At 44.9% G+C, this 19,517-nt stretch overlaps 1 protein-coding gene across 1 annotated transcript in view; it reads right to left on the bottom strand.

Annotated features, from left to right (window-relative positions):
* crb2a (crumbs cell polarity complex component 2a) overlaps positions 1 to 19,517 on the bottom strand; it is a 46,621-nt gene that overhangs the window by 16,150 nt on the left and 10,954 nt on the right. The window contains exons 3-4 of the mRNA XM_053411674.1: positions 18,493 to 18,688; positions 9,531 to 9,670 (exon numbers count right to left, since the gene is read on the bottom strand). Coding sequence (XP_053267649.1) covers positions 9,531 to 9,670; positions 18,493 to 18,688 — 336 coding nt within the window. The remainder of the gene's footprint in view (positions 1 to 9,530; positions 9,671 to 18,492; positions 18,689 to 19,517) is intronic.

Raw genomic sequence — 19,517 nt, 5'->3', positions numbered from 1 at the left:
CCTCGACGTTTTTTTAGGGGGGGAGGTGCTCGTCCGCGGTGCGGGGGCTTTCCTTATAGTATGCCGCGGGGCGGTGTCCATCGGCGCTGCGGAAGGCGGGGACCGGTTGGAGGGGACCGGGTACGACGGTCGGCGACAGTGACTCTGGACGTGTGTCGGGCTCTTCTCGCGGATCACCTCAGCTACAGCGCCCGTTAGGGGAACCCTCCGTTCGCGCGGGGGGGGGGGGGGGGGGGGCCTCCGGCGGTGTCTAATAAAGTTAGTGTTGGCCAAACCGGTTGTCATTTTTATGTTGAGGCGGCGGGGGTGTTGTCGGCAGCTGCTGAATGTAACTAATAAAGTAACTTGTAATCTAACTTAGTTACTTTTAAAATCAAGTAACTTGTAATCTAACTTAGTTACTTTTAAAATCAAGTAACTTGTAAAGTAACTAACTTACTTTTTCAAAGTAACTATGGCAACACTGTCTCTCTCTCTCTCTCTCCCGGTCGTTGGAGTTTTTAGTTTTTTTTTTTAAACCGTCAGATGGCTCTAACCAATTTTATTTTACTTCACGCACTGAGTGTCTGACACTTTCTAGGTAGTAGTGGTATAAAAAATATTACAAATTAAGCTACACACACACACAAACCTGGTGTGGAAATAAATTTAAAAAAAATTAAAATAAAGAGTTAAAAAAGAGAGTTATGTTGATTATGAAAACACTTGTTATTACATTTAACTTCATAATTGCAACAGCATGTGTTGTATTCATTGTTGCAAAACTTGTTCTGTAAATAGTTCGTTTGCTATTGTGATCAAAATCATTGATCTGAAGCTCAATGCTGATGCTGTCCTGTAATAGTTTTCTAATCAGCAATAAATATAATAATTTCTGATCAACCCATATCAATTGCATGCTTAAAATAACATACTGGTTAAAGCCCCGCCCGTTTCAAGACAACCCGGCCTACTTCCGGGTTAAATCCAGCCCACTTCCGGGTTAAATCACTACCACTTCCGGGTTAGGTCCCGCCCACTCCGAGTACGGATACGGATACAGATAATTCATATGGTTAACAGATACAGATACAGATAATGCTGTACTCGCTCATCCCTAACAGACAGGCAGACACACACGACCACACACACACACACGTAGATACTCAGTATTACATGTGTGACAATTGTGATAAGTGCTGCTGCTGCTGTTGTCATCTTTGAAATATTGGAGTTTGTTAAATAAAGAATCATTGAATGACATTAACTTTATTTCCCTTTTTAATAAATACTTTTGTAATTAAAGTATTTGTATTTCTGTGATTATTTGTACATGTGTATGTGAATACAGCTAGATTACTATAGCCTGTGCTCGAACTTAAAACCCTTCATTGTTTATTATATAATCATTAATATTGAATATTGAGATCATTAATATAATGTATATCACTTGAGACTGATATAAAAAGATTGACTTGTTGGTCCCTGTAACCAGGGTGGTGCCCCGCAACAATAAGTAATAATTACAGATTGTTTCATTCTTAATTGATAATTTTATTGTTTTCATTAATTATTTAACCATTATTGATTGATAACCATATAATTTCTAATTAATTATTTTACTATTGTTAATTAATAGCTTTATAATTTTTAATTATTTTTAATACATCATTTTTATTTTAATAATCATATCTCATGATTATTAATAATTAACCAACGTCAAATCTACTACTACTATTGCACAACATGTGACAAGACGCCTTTGTTACGTCGAGACTGGACTATGGTAATTCATTATTATCAGGCTCCAGCAGTATGTCGTTAAAGACTCTACAGCTTGTCCAAAATGCCGCAGCATGTGTCCTGACGAGAATCAAGAAAAGAGAGCACATTTCTCCAGTATTAGCATCGCTACACTGGCTTCCAGTTAAATCTAGAATAGAATTTAAAATTCTCCTCCTCACCTTCAAGGCCCTGAATAATATGGCGCCATTTTACCTTGAAGAGCTGTTAGTACCCTATCAACCAACTAGATCCCTCCGCTCCCAGAAATCAGGCTTACTTGTCGTCCCTAAAGTCTCTAAAAGTAGAGTAGGAGCCAGAGCTTTTAGCCATCAAGCCCCTCTCCTGTGGAATAATATACCACTTTCAGTTTGTGAGGCTGACACCATCTGTTCGTTTAAGAGTAGGCTCAAAACCTTCCTTTTTGATAAAGCTTATAGTTAGAGCTAGTCAGTGCGCCAGAACGTTACTTTTCCTATGTTCTAAAATAGGAAGCATTTAGTTTAAAAAGGCATAGAGGTATTGATGGCTGATCTACTGAGTGAGCCACATGGTTTTCATCATACTACCTTACAAACCAGTAGCCATTCAGATTTACCTTGAGCCTCAGTGTACTCCCAAGTTCGGCCTGTATCATTGTATCATTGATTATAAGGCAAAAAACCCTGATGACACTAAGATGCAAAGGGAATTTATGACACATAACTAGGGTTGCAAAGGGGCGGAAAATTTCGGTAAATTTCCGGAAACTTTCCGGAAACTCACCATGGGAATATTCAACACAAATTAAACGCTGAGCACTAAAAACATCATTCAAAACTCTATTTTAAAGATGTATGGAATGCAGCATATGCTGCACGTTGAATTTCAACCCTCCACTCTGCATTTCTCCATCACATGCACAGATAATTGCCAGCATCCTGCATACTACAGCAGGGCTATTGAGGCCTGCTGTAGTTTGCAGGACTAGTCAGGTAAGTTTTGATGATATTACCGGGGAAAATATATAAGCATGCTGATTGAGGATTGTTCATCTGTTCATCTAGCCTATTTCTATTCATTTATCCATCAATTGTAAAATATTTTTAAAGACGATTCCAATTGGCCAACTATTTATATCTCTGGCATTGCTTAAGTGTTTTTTTAGCAGCTTTTTTCTCATTTTATTCTACAGAGCATTGCCACGTGCACTATCTCCTGTGTGGAGACATTTCACCCCAGCCAATGTAGAAGGAAAGGCTGTGTACATTTGCAAGTACTGTGCAAAGACCTATGTTAAGAATGACACAAAGATGCAGAAGCATATAGTCAAGTGCCCAAAGTTTCCTCAGGGCTCAAATCAGCCTATGACAAAACAAAATGTTTATATTTATGTCTGTACATGACAAGGTAAGTACAGTTAGTATAAATTACCCACACAATTTCCAGTTTATTCCCTTATATTCCCGTTAATTCCCATGGAAAGTTTTCAGGTTTGAATATTCCCGAAATTTTGCAACCCTATACATGACACACGAAGCTTCTCTTTCCAGCTTCTCCTTTCTCTTCTTCATCCCTATCACATTGAAGTAAGTCATATCTCATCAGTACATGTTACTGACTTGACCGAGTCCCTTTGCTTTATCACCCGCAGATCCGGGCCCGCTGTGGCCGCACCATGGATTACGATTATGGATCGCGCATCAGAGGTCGCAATGGTGGATCCAGTACGGCGGATTCTATATCTTGCAGGCTGATCGTAGTGGTAATGGCGGATCCTTTGTCGCGTTGTCATCATTTAATGGTGGTGGACCACGACCGAGGTCGGCGGCTGATGAGGGATCCTAATAAGCGGCAGTGGACAATGACTGTGGACTATAGTGGCATCTGATCTGGATGGCGGATCATGATCTTGCTGGCTGCTGACCATAAACCATGATTGCAGCAGGACTGCTTGTCATACAGTATTGAAGTTATCCTTCAAAATGTTTACCCTCATCAATGCTGCTAAAAACTTTAATCTTGATGATGTTTTCCTACAGCTGACATCTATTGCACTTTTGTCAGTCCTGGGAGAGGGATCCCTAACATGTATCTCTCTCTGAGGTTTCTATGTATTTTTACCCTGTAAAAAGTGTTTTTAGTAGTTTTTCCTTATAGTGGGGTGCCTAGGCACTCAGTCATTTCAAATTGATGCAAAAGTTTTGTTTTGTTTTCTAAATTGAACATAATAGTCTATAAAACAATTTTGGTCTGAGGGCCAAGAAACCAGATAAAAAAAAAAAAATGGTTTTGGGCCAATTTTCTAAAATGGCCAAAATCGGAAATATATATTATTTAAAAGGTCTTAATTTTCTTACATTTGCTATGATGTATTATTTTTTTATTGCAATTGCAAGTCAATACTATGTTGGGAATGAACTTTTCCTCAAATATGGAAGTTATAAAAATTATGAAAAATCAGGTGGCTACCAATTTTCATACCTTTTTTTTTAATAAATAATTTTAATAGCTATAGTTACTTTGGAGAATGTCCTGAGTATTTTGAATAAGGGAAGGTGTTTACTATTTATTCCATTTCATATACAGTAATTTGATGTATGTCAAGAATATTTTACAATCTTACAATTCATGCCCTTTAGTTATTTATCTTCTATTCCTCATTTCACTATTTTCTCTATTCTACTGCTTGGATAGATTAAGGTTCATTCTTCTGTGTTCCTCATTTGGAAAGTCCATTCAGTCCATGTAGGATGAATGAATAAATGCCTGAAGAATATAATAATTCCATCAGTGTGCCCCCAGTAATCAAAATTCACTAAACCACTTGGCTCTTTACGGAATAAGTCCTCATTGTACTGTTTGAAGTGACTGCATAAGTTGCACTGAACATTGAAAGTAAGTATTCCTTCTTTTACTGCTACTGCTGAACCAACCCTAAAAGGGTGAAAGACTAAATGTAACAGGTATTATGAGATGGCTGGGACAACGAATTGGCAGCTATGCATTCTTTGCCAAAACCAAACGACGGAAAAAACTTGTTTGCCCTGTTGCTAATCCAATTGTCAGTCGTAGAGAGGGAGCATACATAGATCTTATCAGCCTTGCACGTCAGTTCCAAGCAATTGGTGCTGCTCCCCACCCAAATTTAGAACTTCCAGATGAAGAATCCATGCATCAGAATCGTGCTTCCTTGCACAAAACACGGCACAAGTGTCGTAAGCTTTACCAGCCAACAACACTTGACAATGCAAAAAAAACGTTATTCTGAAGGATTGACTCCTGCCATAAGAAGATCCTGCCAAACTGGTGCACCTGTAAATCGTAAAATATGTATCTTCTGTGGTGAGGAAACAAATAGAGCAGACCATTCTTTCCAGAAGGTATAACTTTCCCATCAGATACAGGACATGGCAGTTGCACTGGGGGAAGATCGTATTGTGGCACTCCTTTTAGAGGGAGATCTTGTCACTATTGAGGCCAAGTATCATCGCAATTGCTACATAGGCTTCAAACGTCGATACAATGCAATTTGTAAACGAAATACAGCTAGTGAAGACTTTGAAGTCACAGCCGAAAATAAGTTGCTCCAATTCATACAGGAAGAAATTGCTGGAGGTCGCAACATCTTTGCATTACAAGATCTGACCGATATGATGACGGAGCGATTGGAACAAAGTGGAATCCAGAAGACAGTGAACCGGACACGCCTAAAGAAAACAGTCCTCAAACACTTTCCGGATTTGACAGTGGAGAAAGGTACCTGTGATGGTTCATTTCCCAAAGACTGAAGAATCATCTGTTCCACAACGTATGAAGTATTTCTTCCGTAATCTCCTTTCAGGACCCAAGTCATCACCCGAACAGGAGAATTGTCGGGAGATACTCTCTGTGAGTCAGATGGCCATGCTAAATATGACTTCTCTTTCCTCAAACTTGTATTATGAGCCTCCACTTGCAGTGTTCCTGGCCCTCGAACTGCATTCGCAAGAAGTTGGTCGAACTCTTACACAAATATAATCTGAGCGTGTCATATAAGAGGGTCCTCAGCATTGAAGCTAGCTTTGCAAAGACTATTGGAGATCGAAGAAGGAACAGCGCAAAAAATATTTTTTCATACAAATTTGCATCAGTGCATATTCACAGTTGCAGCCCTGGATAACCTGGATCATAATCCCACATCACGTACTGCTACCTCATCCTTCCATGGAACTGGGATTTTACTTTTTCAGTTTCCTACAACACAGAAGTCTGGACTGGACCAAGAATGTCTACGCATAAACTCACATGCAGAAGCAGCTGGTAGCAGTGGACCAATCCTGCCTCACATGATACATATGGGTTATATCGGTCATATTATAAAGATATCAGTTGCTACTCCTGATCCTGAATCAATACATACTTATTATGTTCAGATCAGATATTCTGATCAAGAATTATAACAGCTACCATATTTTATTAAGGCTGGTGGTAGGTTCGGAGCCAACAACGCCCCCTAGAGGGCAATTTTTTGACCGGCATGTCTGGCCCTCGGACCAAAATTGTTCTATAGACCCTTACAAACAACTTAGAAGTGAAAACGAAACTTTTGCATCAATTTGAAATGAAAATTACGTATTGCCTAAACACGGAACCCCACTATTACTCTTGCTGAGGGTTAAGGACAGAGGATGTCACACCATGTTAAAGCCCTATGAGACGAATTGTGATTTGTAAATATGGGCTATACAAATACAAATTGATTGATTGTTGAAGTGGTCTTCAATCTTGTTCTCATAGTCTGCTTTTCCCACCCTGATGTCTCTCTTCAGGTAGGCTCTGGCAGTGCTGTACAGCATCTGTCGCCAGATGACTTTGACCAGGATGACTTTGTCCTTTCTTGATGTTTGAGTATACTTTGTCTAGTGCTATGAAATGTCCCCCATCTGCCCATCCACTCTAATTGTTTTCTTATTATGTAGTTTGACATTTGTCAAAGAATCCCTGTCGGAGGTAGCGAGAGTCTTAGAGATCCCAAAGTGACCAGATCCAGGAGCTCCATGTACCGCCCGGAGCACAGTATCCTTCAGAGCCCCTGGAACCACCACCTTCCAATGTGCCTCTCCTGTAGCTGGTTCCTTCCACCCCTTTTGTAGAACCCCATCACACAGGCGCAGGGTTTCAAACACTGACCATAGTCCTTTTGTGGCCCGAAAAAACACGGATTACTTCCTCCCACCGTAGTTTGTGTCGTGCTGTCACCCACATGCATACTGGCCTGATGTCAACAGCTTCCTCTTGATTTTTCTTCCACTCCACCGTATCCACAGACACTAGTCCCTGATCGGCAGAGGGACAACCACGTCCCAGAGCTGCACATTTTGCCTCAGTCTTGCATTCGCACTCCTGTGCCTCCCTTATTTCGCAGTAGCGGCAGCCGTTGCTGTCGCAGGGCCAACAGGAGAGTGTATCTGCGTTGCCATGCTGCGTACCTGGTCTGTGTACCAATGTGAAGTCATTCCTCGATCCAGTGTGCCGGCTGTCCTTCTGGCAATGATCAGTCAGGACAGTGAAGTGGAGGCCGCCAAGGTAATATTGAAAGTGCCTTTTTGAATGTCCTACTGTAGTACGCCACCACTCTTTCTCCCCCAGGTGTCACCTAGCCCAATACAGCATCTGAGCCGACGTTGCTGGCATCCGTGTCAAGAACGAAGGGGAGAGTGAGGTCAGGCGGGGAAACGATCGGTGCCTCCAGCAGGGCGTCCTGCAGCAAAGTGAACACTGTCTGACACTTTTCTGTCCATAAGAACGCCACCCATTTCTTCAGCAGGCAGAACAAGGGCGCAGCTATGCAGGAGAACCCCTTCACGAAGCTCCTGTAGTAGGAGGACAGGCTGAGGAAGCTTGTTAGGTCCTGTACAGAACTGGGGATGGGCCAGTTCTTCACTTGTTCTTTCATTGTGCCAACATCGCCCTCACCAGTCGTTTGATCAGGGAAAGTCACTTCCCGACTCATGAAGCAGCACTTCTGGGGATGCAGTTTGAGTCCTGCTGCTGCAACCCTCTCCAAAACCCGTTTGAGGGACCTGAGGGCAGACTCAATGGATTCTCGTTGGACCTGGATATCGTCCAGATGTACAACACACTCTTGGCAGGGAATATCAGCCAACACCTTGTCCCTCAGCCTCTCGAGTGTGGCGGTTGCATTGCAAAGGCTAAATTGGAGGACTTTAAACTCCCGCAAACCTCCGTTGGTGATGAAGGCAGCTTTGAGTCTGGCCTCAGGGGCGAGAAGGACCTGCAAATATCTGCTGCGCAGATCCAGCGAGGAGAACCAGGAAGACCCTGCCACTGAATTAAGGGCCTCTTGAAAGCACGGCATCGTGGTCTCATCCTAATGGCCTTAGCCTCTCAAGTTCCGATGTTGTGTTCGATGAGATCAGTTCGACCAACATCGTTCTTTGACAAAGAAAAACAGTCCTTGAACTCCAGCAGAAACTGTAGTAGCAGACTCTGTTCATTGGGGGTTAGTCCATCACAGTTGTTTTGCCAGAGCCCCCTCACCGTCAGTGCACTCTCTTCTCCCTCAGGCTGTGTAGCAGGGGCTGGTTGTAGGTGCAGGCCAGTGGTTGGAAGATGGCGTAGGTAGCGCCTCTGAGGAACTGTATCACCCAGGCATGTCTGTCTTGGTCTCAGTTGTCCCTGATGTAATATTGTGAGTCATAAGACAGCCTGGCTTTATTATAACTCCTATGTGCATTGTTCTATCAGCCTCAAACCTCATTCACACATTCACAATCCCACTCTGATCAGATCCATATGTCAATATTGACTCATCATCAAAGCCCCACCTGCTGGCGACAGGTATTGACATGTTTTATATTTGATGCACTGCTCCTGGCTGCTTAACAATTAGTCATTGGCTAACCGGAAGTAAGCTTTGTTTTACAACTATCATTCGATTAACATATCATTTTCACCGTGTGATATGCAATTGATAGCGTGGACCGTAGTGCGCAATTAGCAGACAAGGATTGACGTAACATAACAGACGCAGGAAGTGAAGTGTTTATACTTCCATTAGTGCGCAAAAAGCATGCAACGCGGAGCCATGTGCCCGGTCGCCGATCGCTCTCTCCACCAACAGCAACAGGTCCTGACTTGCGTGTGCTTGGGCCCATTAGTGCTACAACGTAGCCCTAGTTGTTATTATTATTAGTTAGTTAATGTAATTAACATTATATATTGATCTGTTAACAAGTACGCAACAAGCACCCTCTCACACCCTGTCTGGTTGTTCACAGTGGCAGCATGGGTCATACAGCTTTGGGTGTTTTTCCGTCTCCACAATAGGTTTTGTGTCATCAATACTTGACGAGTGGTCCGAAATGGGGAGTTTTTTTACCTATTGCGCATCATGCATTGCGTTTTCGTGTGTGTGTGTGTGTGTGAGAGCGTTAGGTTTCTGGTGTGACTAGTGTATTTCCTTATAGAAAACTATACACACAAGTCCTAGCGGTGTCCCCCCCCCAGAGATTATTAAACTCATGGGTAAATATGCCAGTTGAATTACCTGTGTTGCCTATATTACTACCACCCAGAACTAAATGTTTTCTACTGCAATGTATTAATTAAATGCAATGGGTTTGTGTCTCAGTGGGAAATTTCCGATGTGTGTGTTTAACTGAAGCAAGACGTGGTGTCAGTTTTAAGGCACATGAAGAGTGGTCCAGTCAGGTCAAGTGTCCTCAGCCATTGCTAGTTATTATATTGGGACATAAATGTTTGGCGTACAGCATGTAATTCAGTACCTGACCAGCAGAGGCAGGTGTATCCTTTGACTCCCTCTAGACATGTGGCACCATGCTGGCAGGGATCAGAGGCACATTCAAGGATGTCCACTTCACAGTGATAACCATGGAATCCTGTATCACTGCAGTCACATTCATAGCTGTAACAAACAAGTGTTTTTTTTTTATCAAAATCAGTCATCCAAATTCAAACAATGCATATACAAAATTTCAATGGTGACTAAGTTCCCCTCAGCCTAAAAATGTATTTCATGTGAATCAGGTGATGGGTAGTATATTTTACCCATAAAGCAAGAGACGAAATACAAGAGTTGAAAAACCATGTATGAGAGACAAGTGTGCCAAGTTGCAGTAGCTGTTTGCATTTACAAGACAATGTAATGAGGTAGGTAGGAATAGGACATATATAGGGATGCACCGATATGGAAATTCTTGGCCGATACCGATGTTTCAAACGACAATCTAGCTGATAGCGGATACTGATGTTTGTTTATTTTGTTTTTGTTGTTATTCAGCCACCCTTTTGTGCCAGGAAAATAATTAAATCATTATTTAAAAGCACTATTTTAAATTATTTCAGCCCTTTACCACTCTTATGTTTTAATGAGCACAAATTCAATCAGATTTCTGAAACAATCGTTGGTTTAACTAAACTTTATTTAACGGAGGCATTTTATCACAGTTGATATGGTTCCTTGGGGTCTTAATGAAATGTCTGTAACATATTTTGGTCAAAATACCACAAGGTTCATTTAAAACAGCACCCTTTTTACCCTGTCTAAAACAGCCCTCCTCAGATTGACATTTTGTGAGTGCCAATAGTTACTCCCGCAGTTTACCCATGCTTCATCGAATTTCTTCACTTTGACGCGAACGGAAGGTTCCCCCAGCGGGCGCCATAGCTGAAGTGATCCGCGAGAAGGGCCTGACACGCCACCAACCGCCGTACCCGGCCCCCTCCAACGGCCCACCTTCCGCACCGGCGACGGACACCGCCCGCGGTCCAAGAGAAAGAAAGCCCCCGCACCAGCGACACCGTGAGGCGCCGCAGACGAGGGGCTCCCCCCCAAATAAACCTCGATGCGGGCTGCACACCAAGCCTCTGGTGGCATGGAGAGGAGGGCGACGGGGCGACTGCTCCCCCAGCCGCGGCACACTACCAGAGTAAACAAGGCGAATATCGGCCGCTATCAATGTAAGGCCGATACATTGGTGAATCACTAGACATATAGTACATAATGTATGAATATGAGATGCTTAGGTTTGTGAGAGTTCACCTTTTGACAGCGGTGAGGAGTTACACAATGTTACTGCTCTAGGCAGGATATCATTTCTGCGTCTGTCCTTGCGGCAGCGGAGCTGAACCAGTCTGTTGGAGAATGTGTTCTACTGTCTGTCCACTAGGTAGTGGAGAGGGCACTCGTGATTGTCAATGATGGATAACAGTTTGTCCAGTGCCCTCCTCTCCACCACTACATCCAAAGAGTCTGGTGTGCATCCAATGAAGGAGCCAACCTTCTTAATTTTAATCAGTTTGTTAATTCTGTTGGTGTCATCGGCTCTGATGCTGCCCCCCCAGCAGACCACAGCAAAGTACAGCACACTGGCTCAACCGATTGATAAAAGTTTTCTATCATCGTGCTGCACACGTTAAAAGATCCCAGAGAATTCCTCAGGAAATAGTATGCTCATCCCTTTCTTGTATATAGGTTACGTGTTTATCTTACAGGTCAGTTTGTGGTCGATGTGGACTCCTAAGCACTTGTAATCCTCCAGTGTGCCAACATCCTCTCCCAGAATACGCAGTGGCAGTGAAACTGTCCTCTTCCTCCTGAAGTCGATCCCCATAGCCGTTTTCAGACATGGACTCCAGGTAAAACCCAGAGAATGGGATGATCATTGAGTCTCCCTTTCACACATGCGCAACATGGCGGAACAGCAACAATCCTCTGTATGATTCAGGTGAGAGGTTGAGCAGTAGGGTGCAGCAGACAGAGGCAGGAAGTCTTATATGAACTCTGCTGCGCAGATCACATGATTTACAGCACCCAGAAACCGTTGTCAGTTCTTATCAACCCAAACTCTCTTGACGTCTTCCTTTTAGTCTTCTGTGTGAGTCACCTCTTTTCACTAGGAGATATGTTTTCTTTTGTTTGTTTTTCAGATCTGTGGAGTTGAGTGCATGTCTGAAAGCATTCCAGATCATTAGGGAGAGCAGTAGTCCATATGCATCACCCATATTATTGGTAAAGAAAAAGAAAGGGAACCTGCGCTTGTGCGTCCGCTATCGCATCCTTAACAGTAAGAACAGAAAGGATGCATTTCTTCTGCCTCGCATCGAGGAGAGCCTGGATGCACTCTCTGGCCAGTGGTTACAACCAGGTTCCTATGGCAGAACAGGACCGCCCAAAACTACATTCTCTACACCATTTGGCCTTTTCGAGTTCAATCGCCTGCCTTTTGGCTTGTGTAATGCCCCAAGCACTTTCCAGGTTATGATGCACAGGTTGTTTGGTAATGAAAAGGGTCATTCCTTGTTACTTTATCTTGATGATATTATTGTCTACTCCTCCTCTGTTGAACAACATCTGCAGAGGCTGGAAATAGTGCTTGGTCGGCTCCAAAAGGAAGGCATAAAAGCAAAGCTCAAAAAGTGTGCATGCTTTCGACGGGAGGTTGGTTGTTTGGGGCATGTCATCACAAGCCAGGGAATCTCCACAGACCCCAAGAAAATGTTGACTGTTGCTAATTGGGAGTGCCCCCATCACATACCAGAACTACGCTCCTTTTTGGGTTTGACCAACTACTATCGTCGCTTTGTAGAGGGTTTTGCAAAGCTGGCTGGCCCTCTGCTTAAGCTGATGGCCGAGCTAGCAGCTACCAAGCCCATGAAGGGGCCAGGCCAAACTTTGGGTGCTATGTGGACACCTCAGTGTGAGGCGAGCTTTGAGGCCTTGAAGTCAAAGTTGGTCTTGTCTCCATTGGTAGTATATGCCGACTTTTCGCGGCCTTTCGTTTTAGAAATTGACGCCAGCTACAGTGGTCTTGAGGCTGTCCTCTCACAGGAGACTATCAATGGCGTGAAACCTGTGGCCTATGCAAACAGAGGCCTTTGCCCACCGAGCACAACTTGTCAAACTATAGTTCCATGAAGTTGGAATTCCTTGCACTCAAGTGGGCCATGATGGAGAAGTTCCGGGAGTATTTGTTGGGGCATTAGTGCCTTATCTAGACCAACAAAACCGTTGAGCTCCAGTCAGCTAAATTGGGGGCCACAGAGCAGCGATGGTCTGCTCAGTTGGCCGCCTTTGACTTTGCCATCAAGTATCGTTCAGGTCGCAGCAACAGGAACGCTGATGCGCTCTCACAGCAGTATGTGTCTGGCTCCCATTTACTTGCTCATGTCTTGCCTGGCACCTCAGTCCCCCTAGGCTTTCAGCAAGGGCCACACCCAAATCTGGTTTTGTCTGCAACTCAGTCCCCGGTCTCAGCTCTTCCATCCCACTCTGCATCTGATCTTCGTTCCTTGCAGGAGGATGATCCCTTTCTCAAAGATGTGTTTGTGTTTTGGCGAAGGAAAGCGCCGCCCACCTCGGCTGAAAGGCAACAATTGTCCAAGCCAGTCATGGCGATTTTGCGCCAATGGGACCGCCTTCAGGGTTTCAACATTTTTGCTATAATCTGTGTCTGACTGAACTATTAACAATAAATGGTAAATGGTTTTGTTTACCATTTACCATTTTGTCTGAGGAGCTGCCGTGCCTGGCTCCTGACCGCCCTTCCGAGCCTCAGAACTCTGCCTTTGAGCGGCCACGGTGCTGCCCTCCCGATCCTTAGAACTCTGTCCCTGAGCGGCCATGGCGCCGCCCTCCCGAGCCTCAGAACTCTGCCTTTGAGCGGCCACGGTGCCGCCCTCCCGAGCTGCAGAACTCTGTCCCTGAGCGGTCAAGGCGCCGCCCCCACGAGCCTCAGAACTCTGTCCTTGAGCTGCCATGGCGCCGTCCTCCCGAGCCTCAGAACTCTGCCCTTGAGCTGCCACGGCGCCGCCCTCCCGAGTCTCAGAACTCTGCCCCTTAGCGTCCTCCCGAGCCTCTGTGCTCAGCCCCTGAGCGGCCACGGAGCCGTTGGCCCGAGAACCTGGGCACCTCCCGGATTCCCTCCTCCGGTTCCCCCCTCATCCCACCCGTCTTGTTTCATGTTATGGACCGTCTTGAATCCGGTCCTTGAGGGGGGGGGTACTGTGATGTTCTGTCAGTTTAGTTTGTTTATTTCAGCCTCTGTGTTTTCTGTTTCCTGTTTTATTTTGTAGTCTCTGTTCCTTGTGGGTTGTTTCTGTCTTCACTTCCTGTCTTGGTGATTGTCTATCTAACTCCTCATGTGTTGCACCTGTGGCCAATTACCCCTGCCTTCCCTGTGTGTATTTAGGCCTCTGTCCTTCCCCTTGTCCTCTGTCGAATTGTCTGTTTTGCTTCCTGTTCTTTCTCCCAGTGTTACTCTGTGGTTCCTGTTTTTGTTCCTCGTGCCGTCTGGTGAAGGATATTGCATGGTGCTGTCCTTTTCTGCGTTCCTGCCCTGTCCTGATCTCCTGAGCCTCTCCTGTAAGCCTCCTTGTGCTTTTGTTTAGTTTAAGACTCTTTTTGTATCAAATACACTTTTTGTTAAACATCTCTGCTCCTGGGTCCATCTACCTTCCACAAACCGTAACAGCCACGGTGTGCTGGTGCGCACATCGGTGTTTGTTTTTAGGATTTTATTCTGTTTACTGCAACCCTACTCGGATTACTTTCACGATGGACAAGCTTCTTACCATCAGGGACACAACACCCTCCGATTTATGTCCCAACTTCCTCGCCTCTTCCGTGGATTTAGTGGATTTACTGATCGAAGGTGCGGTGTTCCTCGATCACGCAGCGAGACTGAGGCGGAGACGGAGAGGAAAGCGCGCCGGGGCTCTGGTGCGCTTCAGGGAGAGAGGATTACGCTCACCTCTCCCGAGCATACTCCTCTCTAATGTCCGCTCGCTGTGCAATACGATGGACGAACTGCGCCTTCTCATCCGGACAAATAGAGACTTTTCCCTTTCTTCTGTCTTGTGTTTCACGGAATCGTGGCTGACCGAAACTACACCGGACTCCGCCGCACAGCTGACCGGCTTTCAGCTGTTACGTGCGGACCGAGACCCGATCCTCTCACGCAAGGCAAAAGGCGGAGGGATTTGTTTTTATATAAACCATGGCCGGTGCAGCGACGTGAAAGTAATTTTACAGTCCTGTTCTCCTGACCTGGACACTTTTTTTCATCACCTGCAGACCGTTCTACTCTCCCCGTGAATTCACCTCTTTTATCTTGGCTGGAGTCTACATCCCCCCGCAAGCTGACGTGCGCCAGGCTCAACGACAACTCGCGGAGCAGATACTAGGAGTGGAGAGAAGGAGAGAGAACACGTATTCCCCTGTTATTGTCCTTGGGGACTTTAATAAGGGGAACTTAACTAACGAACTCCCCAAATACAAACAGTTAATCAAATGCCCGACCAGGGGGGAGAAAACTCTGGACCGCTGTTACAGCACCATCAGCAAGGCGTATCATGCAGTTTCCCGCTCTGCTCTGGGTCTATTCGACCCACTCTCATTCACCTGATCCCGGCTTACAGACAGAAACTAAAACTTTCTTAACCTGCTGTGCTGAGATCCAAGAACTTGAGCAGCAGAGAAGCTTTGGAGGAGCTGCGTGACTGCCTGGACAACACTGACTGGGACATTTTTAGAACTGCTTCTAAAAGCCTGGACGAATACACAGATGCTGTGACGTCCTATATCAGCTTCTGTGAAGACAGATGTATTCCGACACGCAGGGTGAGTTATAACAACGACAAGCCCTGGTTCACAGCAAAGCTCAAATAGCTTTGTTTGGAGAAAGAGTAGGCGTTCAAGAGTGGGGACATGGATAGTTTCAGACTGATTAAATACTTGTTTGGCAAGGAGATTAAGGAGGCCAAACGATAGAATTCAAAAAGCTGGAACAAAAGTTTGCAGCCAACGACTCCTCATCAGTCTGGAAAGGCCTTCGGATGATCACCGGTTGCAAAACCAAATCCCCCCACTCTTTGGAAGACTTGAAACTTGCAAACGAACTGAATGACTTTTACTGTGGATTCGAAAGACCCTCTCAACCCCCCTCCCCCCCCCCCCACAGCTATCACACCTCTTATTCCAAGCCTGGACAAAGACACTAGCCCTGTGTCTACAAAGGCTGTTGATGATGCGACAGTTTTTGCTGAAATAAAGTGACACCCAGCAGTTCAAAATGCTTATGTTATCGTGTCTTAGCGCAGCGGTAGCCCGGTCTTGTTTCCAAACTACGCTGCTAATTCAACAGCTGCAACAGCTTGAAGCTACACAGAGGCAGCTAGCTCACCCCCCAGCTTACACACACAGTCAGCAAGGACACCCGATACTAACTACTACCAAGTGTTTGCTTCTAACCTGACAGTGTTTGAGAAACAGTGTCATGACAGCCGTGGGATTAAAGTCAGCGGGTTTTTGAGCTGTTCCCACCGCAGTTAGCATGGTTATGAAAGTTCGTTATAACCGTATGTGACCGTACACACATGCCGTAAGTGCTCTAACCAGCCACCGTCAGCCAGACAATGCCGCTGGCTTAACACACTTGTCACATTAATCATAGAGTTGTAGTTGTTATTTAGGTTTACTGTGATTTAGGGAATGAAACAGGAAGTTTGAGGTTCGGATATGATGTTGTCCCGAAATGCTAGCGTTAGCGGACCAATCACAGCCAAGGGCTATCCGTGGGCTCTCCGCCATTCCGACGTGTAGTTAGAAAAATCCGAGCTGCACGAAAAGCTCTCCGAGGAGCCCCGGAGAGGGCATTCAACGGCAAAGAAGGCGGTCCTATCTGTCCGTGTCCGTCAAAACGGAGGAGCATAAATTGGCCTTAAAGCACTGTGCAGATCAGCTGTCTCCAGTGTTCACGGACATCTTCAACACCTCACTGGCTGAATGTGTTGTAACCGCCTGCCTCAAAACATCCACCATCATCCCCAAGAAGAAGAGGATCACAGGCCTTGATGAATACAGACCAGTCGCCCTGACCTCTGTAGTAATGAAGACCTTTGAGCGCCTCGCGCTGACCCACCTCAAGGCCACAACCAACCACCTCCTCGACCCACTGCAGTTTGCCTACAGAGCCAACAGGTCCGTAGACGACGCAGTCAACATGGGACTCCACTTCATCCTCCAGCACCTCGACTCCCCCGGCACCTACGCCAGGATCCTGTTTGTGGACTTCAGCTCCGCATTCAACACCATCTCCCCAGCTCTTCTCCGGGACAAGCTGACACAGCTAAGCATGCCTGAGCCCACCTGCAGGTGGATCACTAACTTCCTGACCGACAGGAAGCAGCGCGTGAGGCTGGGCAAGCTTGTCTCTGAGCCCCGGACAATCAGCACTGGAGCCCCACAAGGTTGCGTGCTCTCTCCTCTACTCTTCTCCCTCTACACCAACAACTGCACCTCCAGCCATCCCTCTGTCAAACTCCTGAAGTTTGCTGACGACACAACCCTTATTGGATTAATCTCCAATGGGGATGAGGCCGCCTACAGAGAGGAAGTTAACAGCCTGGCTTCCTGGTGCAGCCAGAACCACCTGGAGCTGAACGCTTTGAAAACTGTAGAGATGGTAGCAGACTTCAGGAGGAGCCCAGCCCAAACAGCCCCCCTCACCATTTGCGACTCAGTTAAAACAGTTGAGTCTTTCAGATTCCTGGGGACTATAATTGCACAGGACCTGAGGTGGACGGAGAAGATCACCTCCACCATCAAGAAGGCCCATTAGAGGATGTTCTTCCTGCGGCAACTGAAGAAATTCAACATGCCGCGGAAAGTAATGGTTGAGTTCTACACAGCCATCATTGAGTCCATCCTCACCTCATCAATCACCGTCTGGTTTGCTGCCTCCATTGCCAAGGACAAGGGCAGACTGCAGCGGATCATTCGGTCTGCCGAGACGGTCATCGGCTGTGACCTGCCGGCTCTCCTAGACCTGTTCCACTCCAGGACCAGTAGGAGAGCATGAAAGATCATTGCTGATCCTTCCCATCCTGGTCACCACCTATTCCAGAGACTCCCGTCCGGAAAAAGGTTCCGGGCCATCAGGACCAAAACCTCGAGCCATCTGAACAGTTTTTTCCCCATGGCAGTGGGGCTCATAAACAAGTTCCCTGCATCACACTGACTCTGCACATAATTTATAATTGATATATTATTGGCACTATCACCAATCTCTGCACCTTAGCACCGCACGTGCTGTTGTTGTTATTGTTGTTTTTATATTGTTGTTGAGTGCACCAACGAACGACCCCAAAGCAATTTCCTGTATGTGCAAACATACTTGGCAAATAAAAGACTTCTGATTCTACATTTTGTATTGATTTCTCCACTTGTGCTGTTGCTGTTTTTAATGTGTGTCCGTCATACTTAATATCTTTTTTTACACTTCTCCATGTCTTTCTCTGTCTGTGCATATACATTCTCCCATGTCTCCCTCTTATTATCTGTATCCCTTAAACACACTCATCATCAAGTGTATGTTTCTAAATTTATGGTAATATTTGATATATGAAGGGAGCTCTCCTAGTAGCCATCTTTCTTGGTGTTCCCACAAGACTCTTTTCTTTAACAGTGTAAGGGGCACACTTGATATCAGTGAGAGACTTAAAAAAAATAATCCAGGAGAATTACAACATATTCCTTGTATTTTAGGTGCCCCTCCATCTGGTATCACCCTGTGTGAATCCCAGTCGGTAAAAGGTTTGAATCAGTAAGCTATATAGGAGTACACAAACTGAAATTTCCAAGCATCTATCTAATCACAATTTTCCAAATCTCAGTGTTTAGTGTTTTAGCTCCTACAGACAGTAAATTCAGCTGGAGGATTGACCTACTTGTTCACCATGTCATGACAGACAGCTCCATTCTGACAGGGGTCACTGGCACACTCCTCCACATCAACCTCACAGTCGATGCCGTCAAACCCAGGCAGACATTCACATGAGTACATGCCGATCAGGTCATGGCAGGTGGCTCCATTACGGCAGGCACTGGACTCACACTCGTCTATTTCAATGTCACAGTTGACTCCTGTTGGAAGGAAAGTCAAGATGAGAAGAAAGCACTGAGACAAAATGATGATGATGATGATGATGATGAAAAGCAATTAATATCTTACCACTAATAAATCGATAAAAATAATAAAACTTACCTTATTGAACTGCCAATATGAAAAAGTAATACAAATCTATGATATACATTCTTCAAACTAACTTTTGAATGTCAGGGAAATGTAGTAGTGCTTTTCCAAATCGCAGTGTTTAGTGTTTTAGCCCACCACTCACGTCAAGTACTCGTCATGCTCAGTTTAACAGGAACAAACCAAACATTTTGAAATAACTGATGAAGAACAAAAAGTAGAAAATTCTTCCAGAGAAAACTAAATCCCACACCTCCACCACACACTGACTTGACATTTCGTAAATTTTGTTATTGTTTTGAGTCTATAAAAATGTATTTTGCTTAAACCAAGATCCCATGTAGACTTCAAACGTGTTACCTAAAACGAGCTGGTCATAACTGGATCAACATACACGTGTGAATCAAGCTTTATCGCACAAGAACTCTCGATGCTTCCTGATCGACAGTACTCCTTACCTATCTTCGAATTGCATTGATATCTTACGAGCCAAAAGTAACTGCTCTCGTTCAGAACAAAAAATGTCACTCTTCTCCCACTTAATAATATAAAATCAGCATTGTAACTATATACTAACATAATGTGTGATGTCTAAGAAAGGCTAATCACACATGTGGTGATTTAAAACAAACATATTTTCTGTTCCTTCAATGTGCAGTAGGAGAGATATGCATGTGTGTTAATTACTGTTAGCAATAGTTATGGGTTTGTGGACTAATA

This window comes from Pleuronectes platessa, chromosome 19 (genome assembly GCF_947347685.1).
Source record: "Pleuronectes platessa chromosome 19, fPlePla1.1, whole genome shotgun sequence".
Classification (NCBI taxonomy): Eukaryota; Metazoa; Chordata; class Actinopteri; order Pleuronectiformes; family Pleuronectidae; genus Pleuronectes; species Pleuronectes platessa.
The sequence above is the reverse complement of the archived record's forward strand: the minus strand, read 5'-3'. Positions and strand labels throughout refer to the sequence as shown.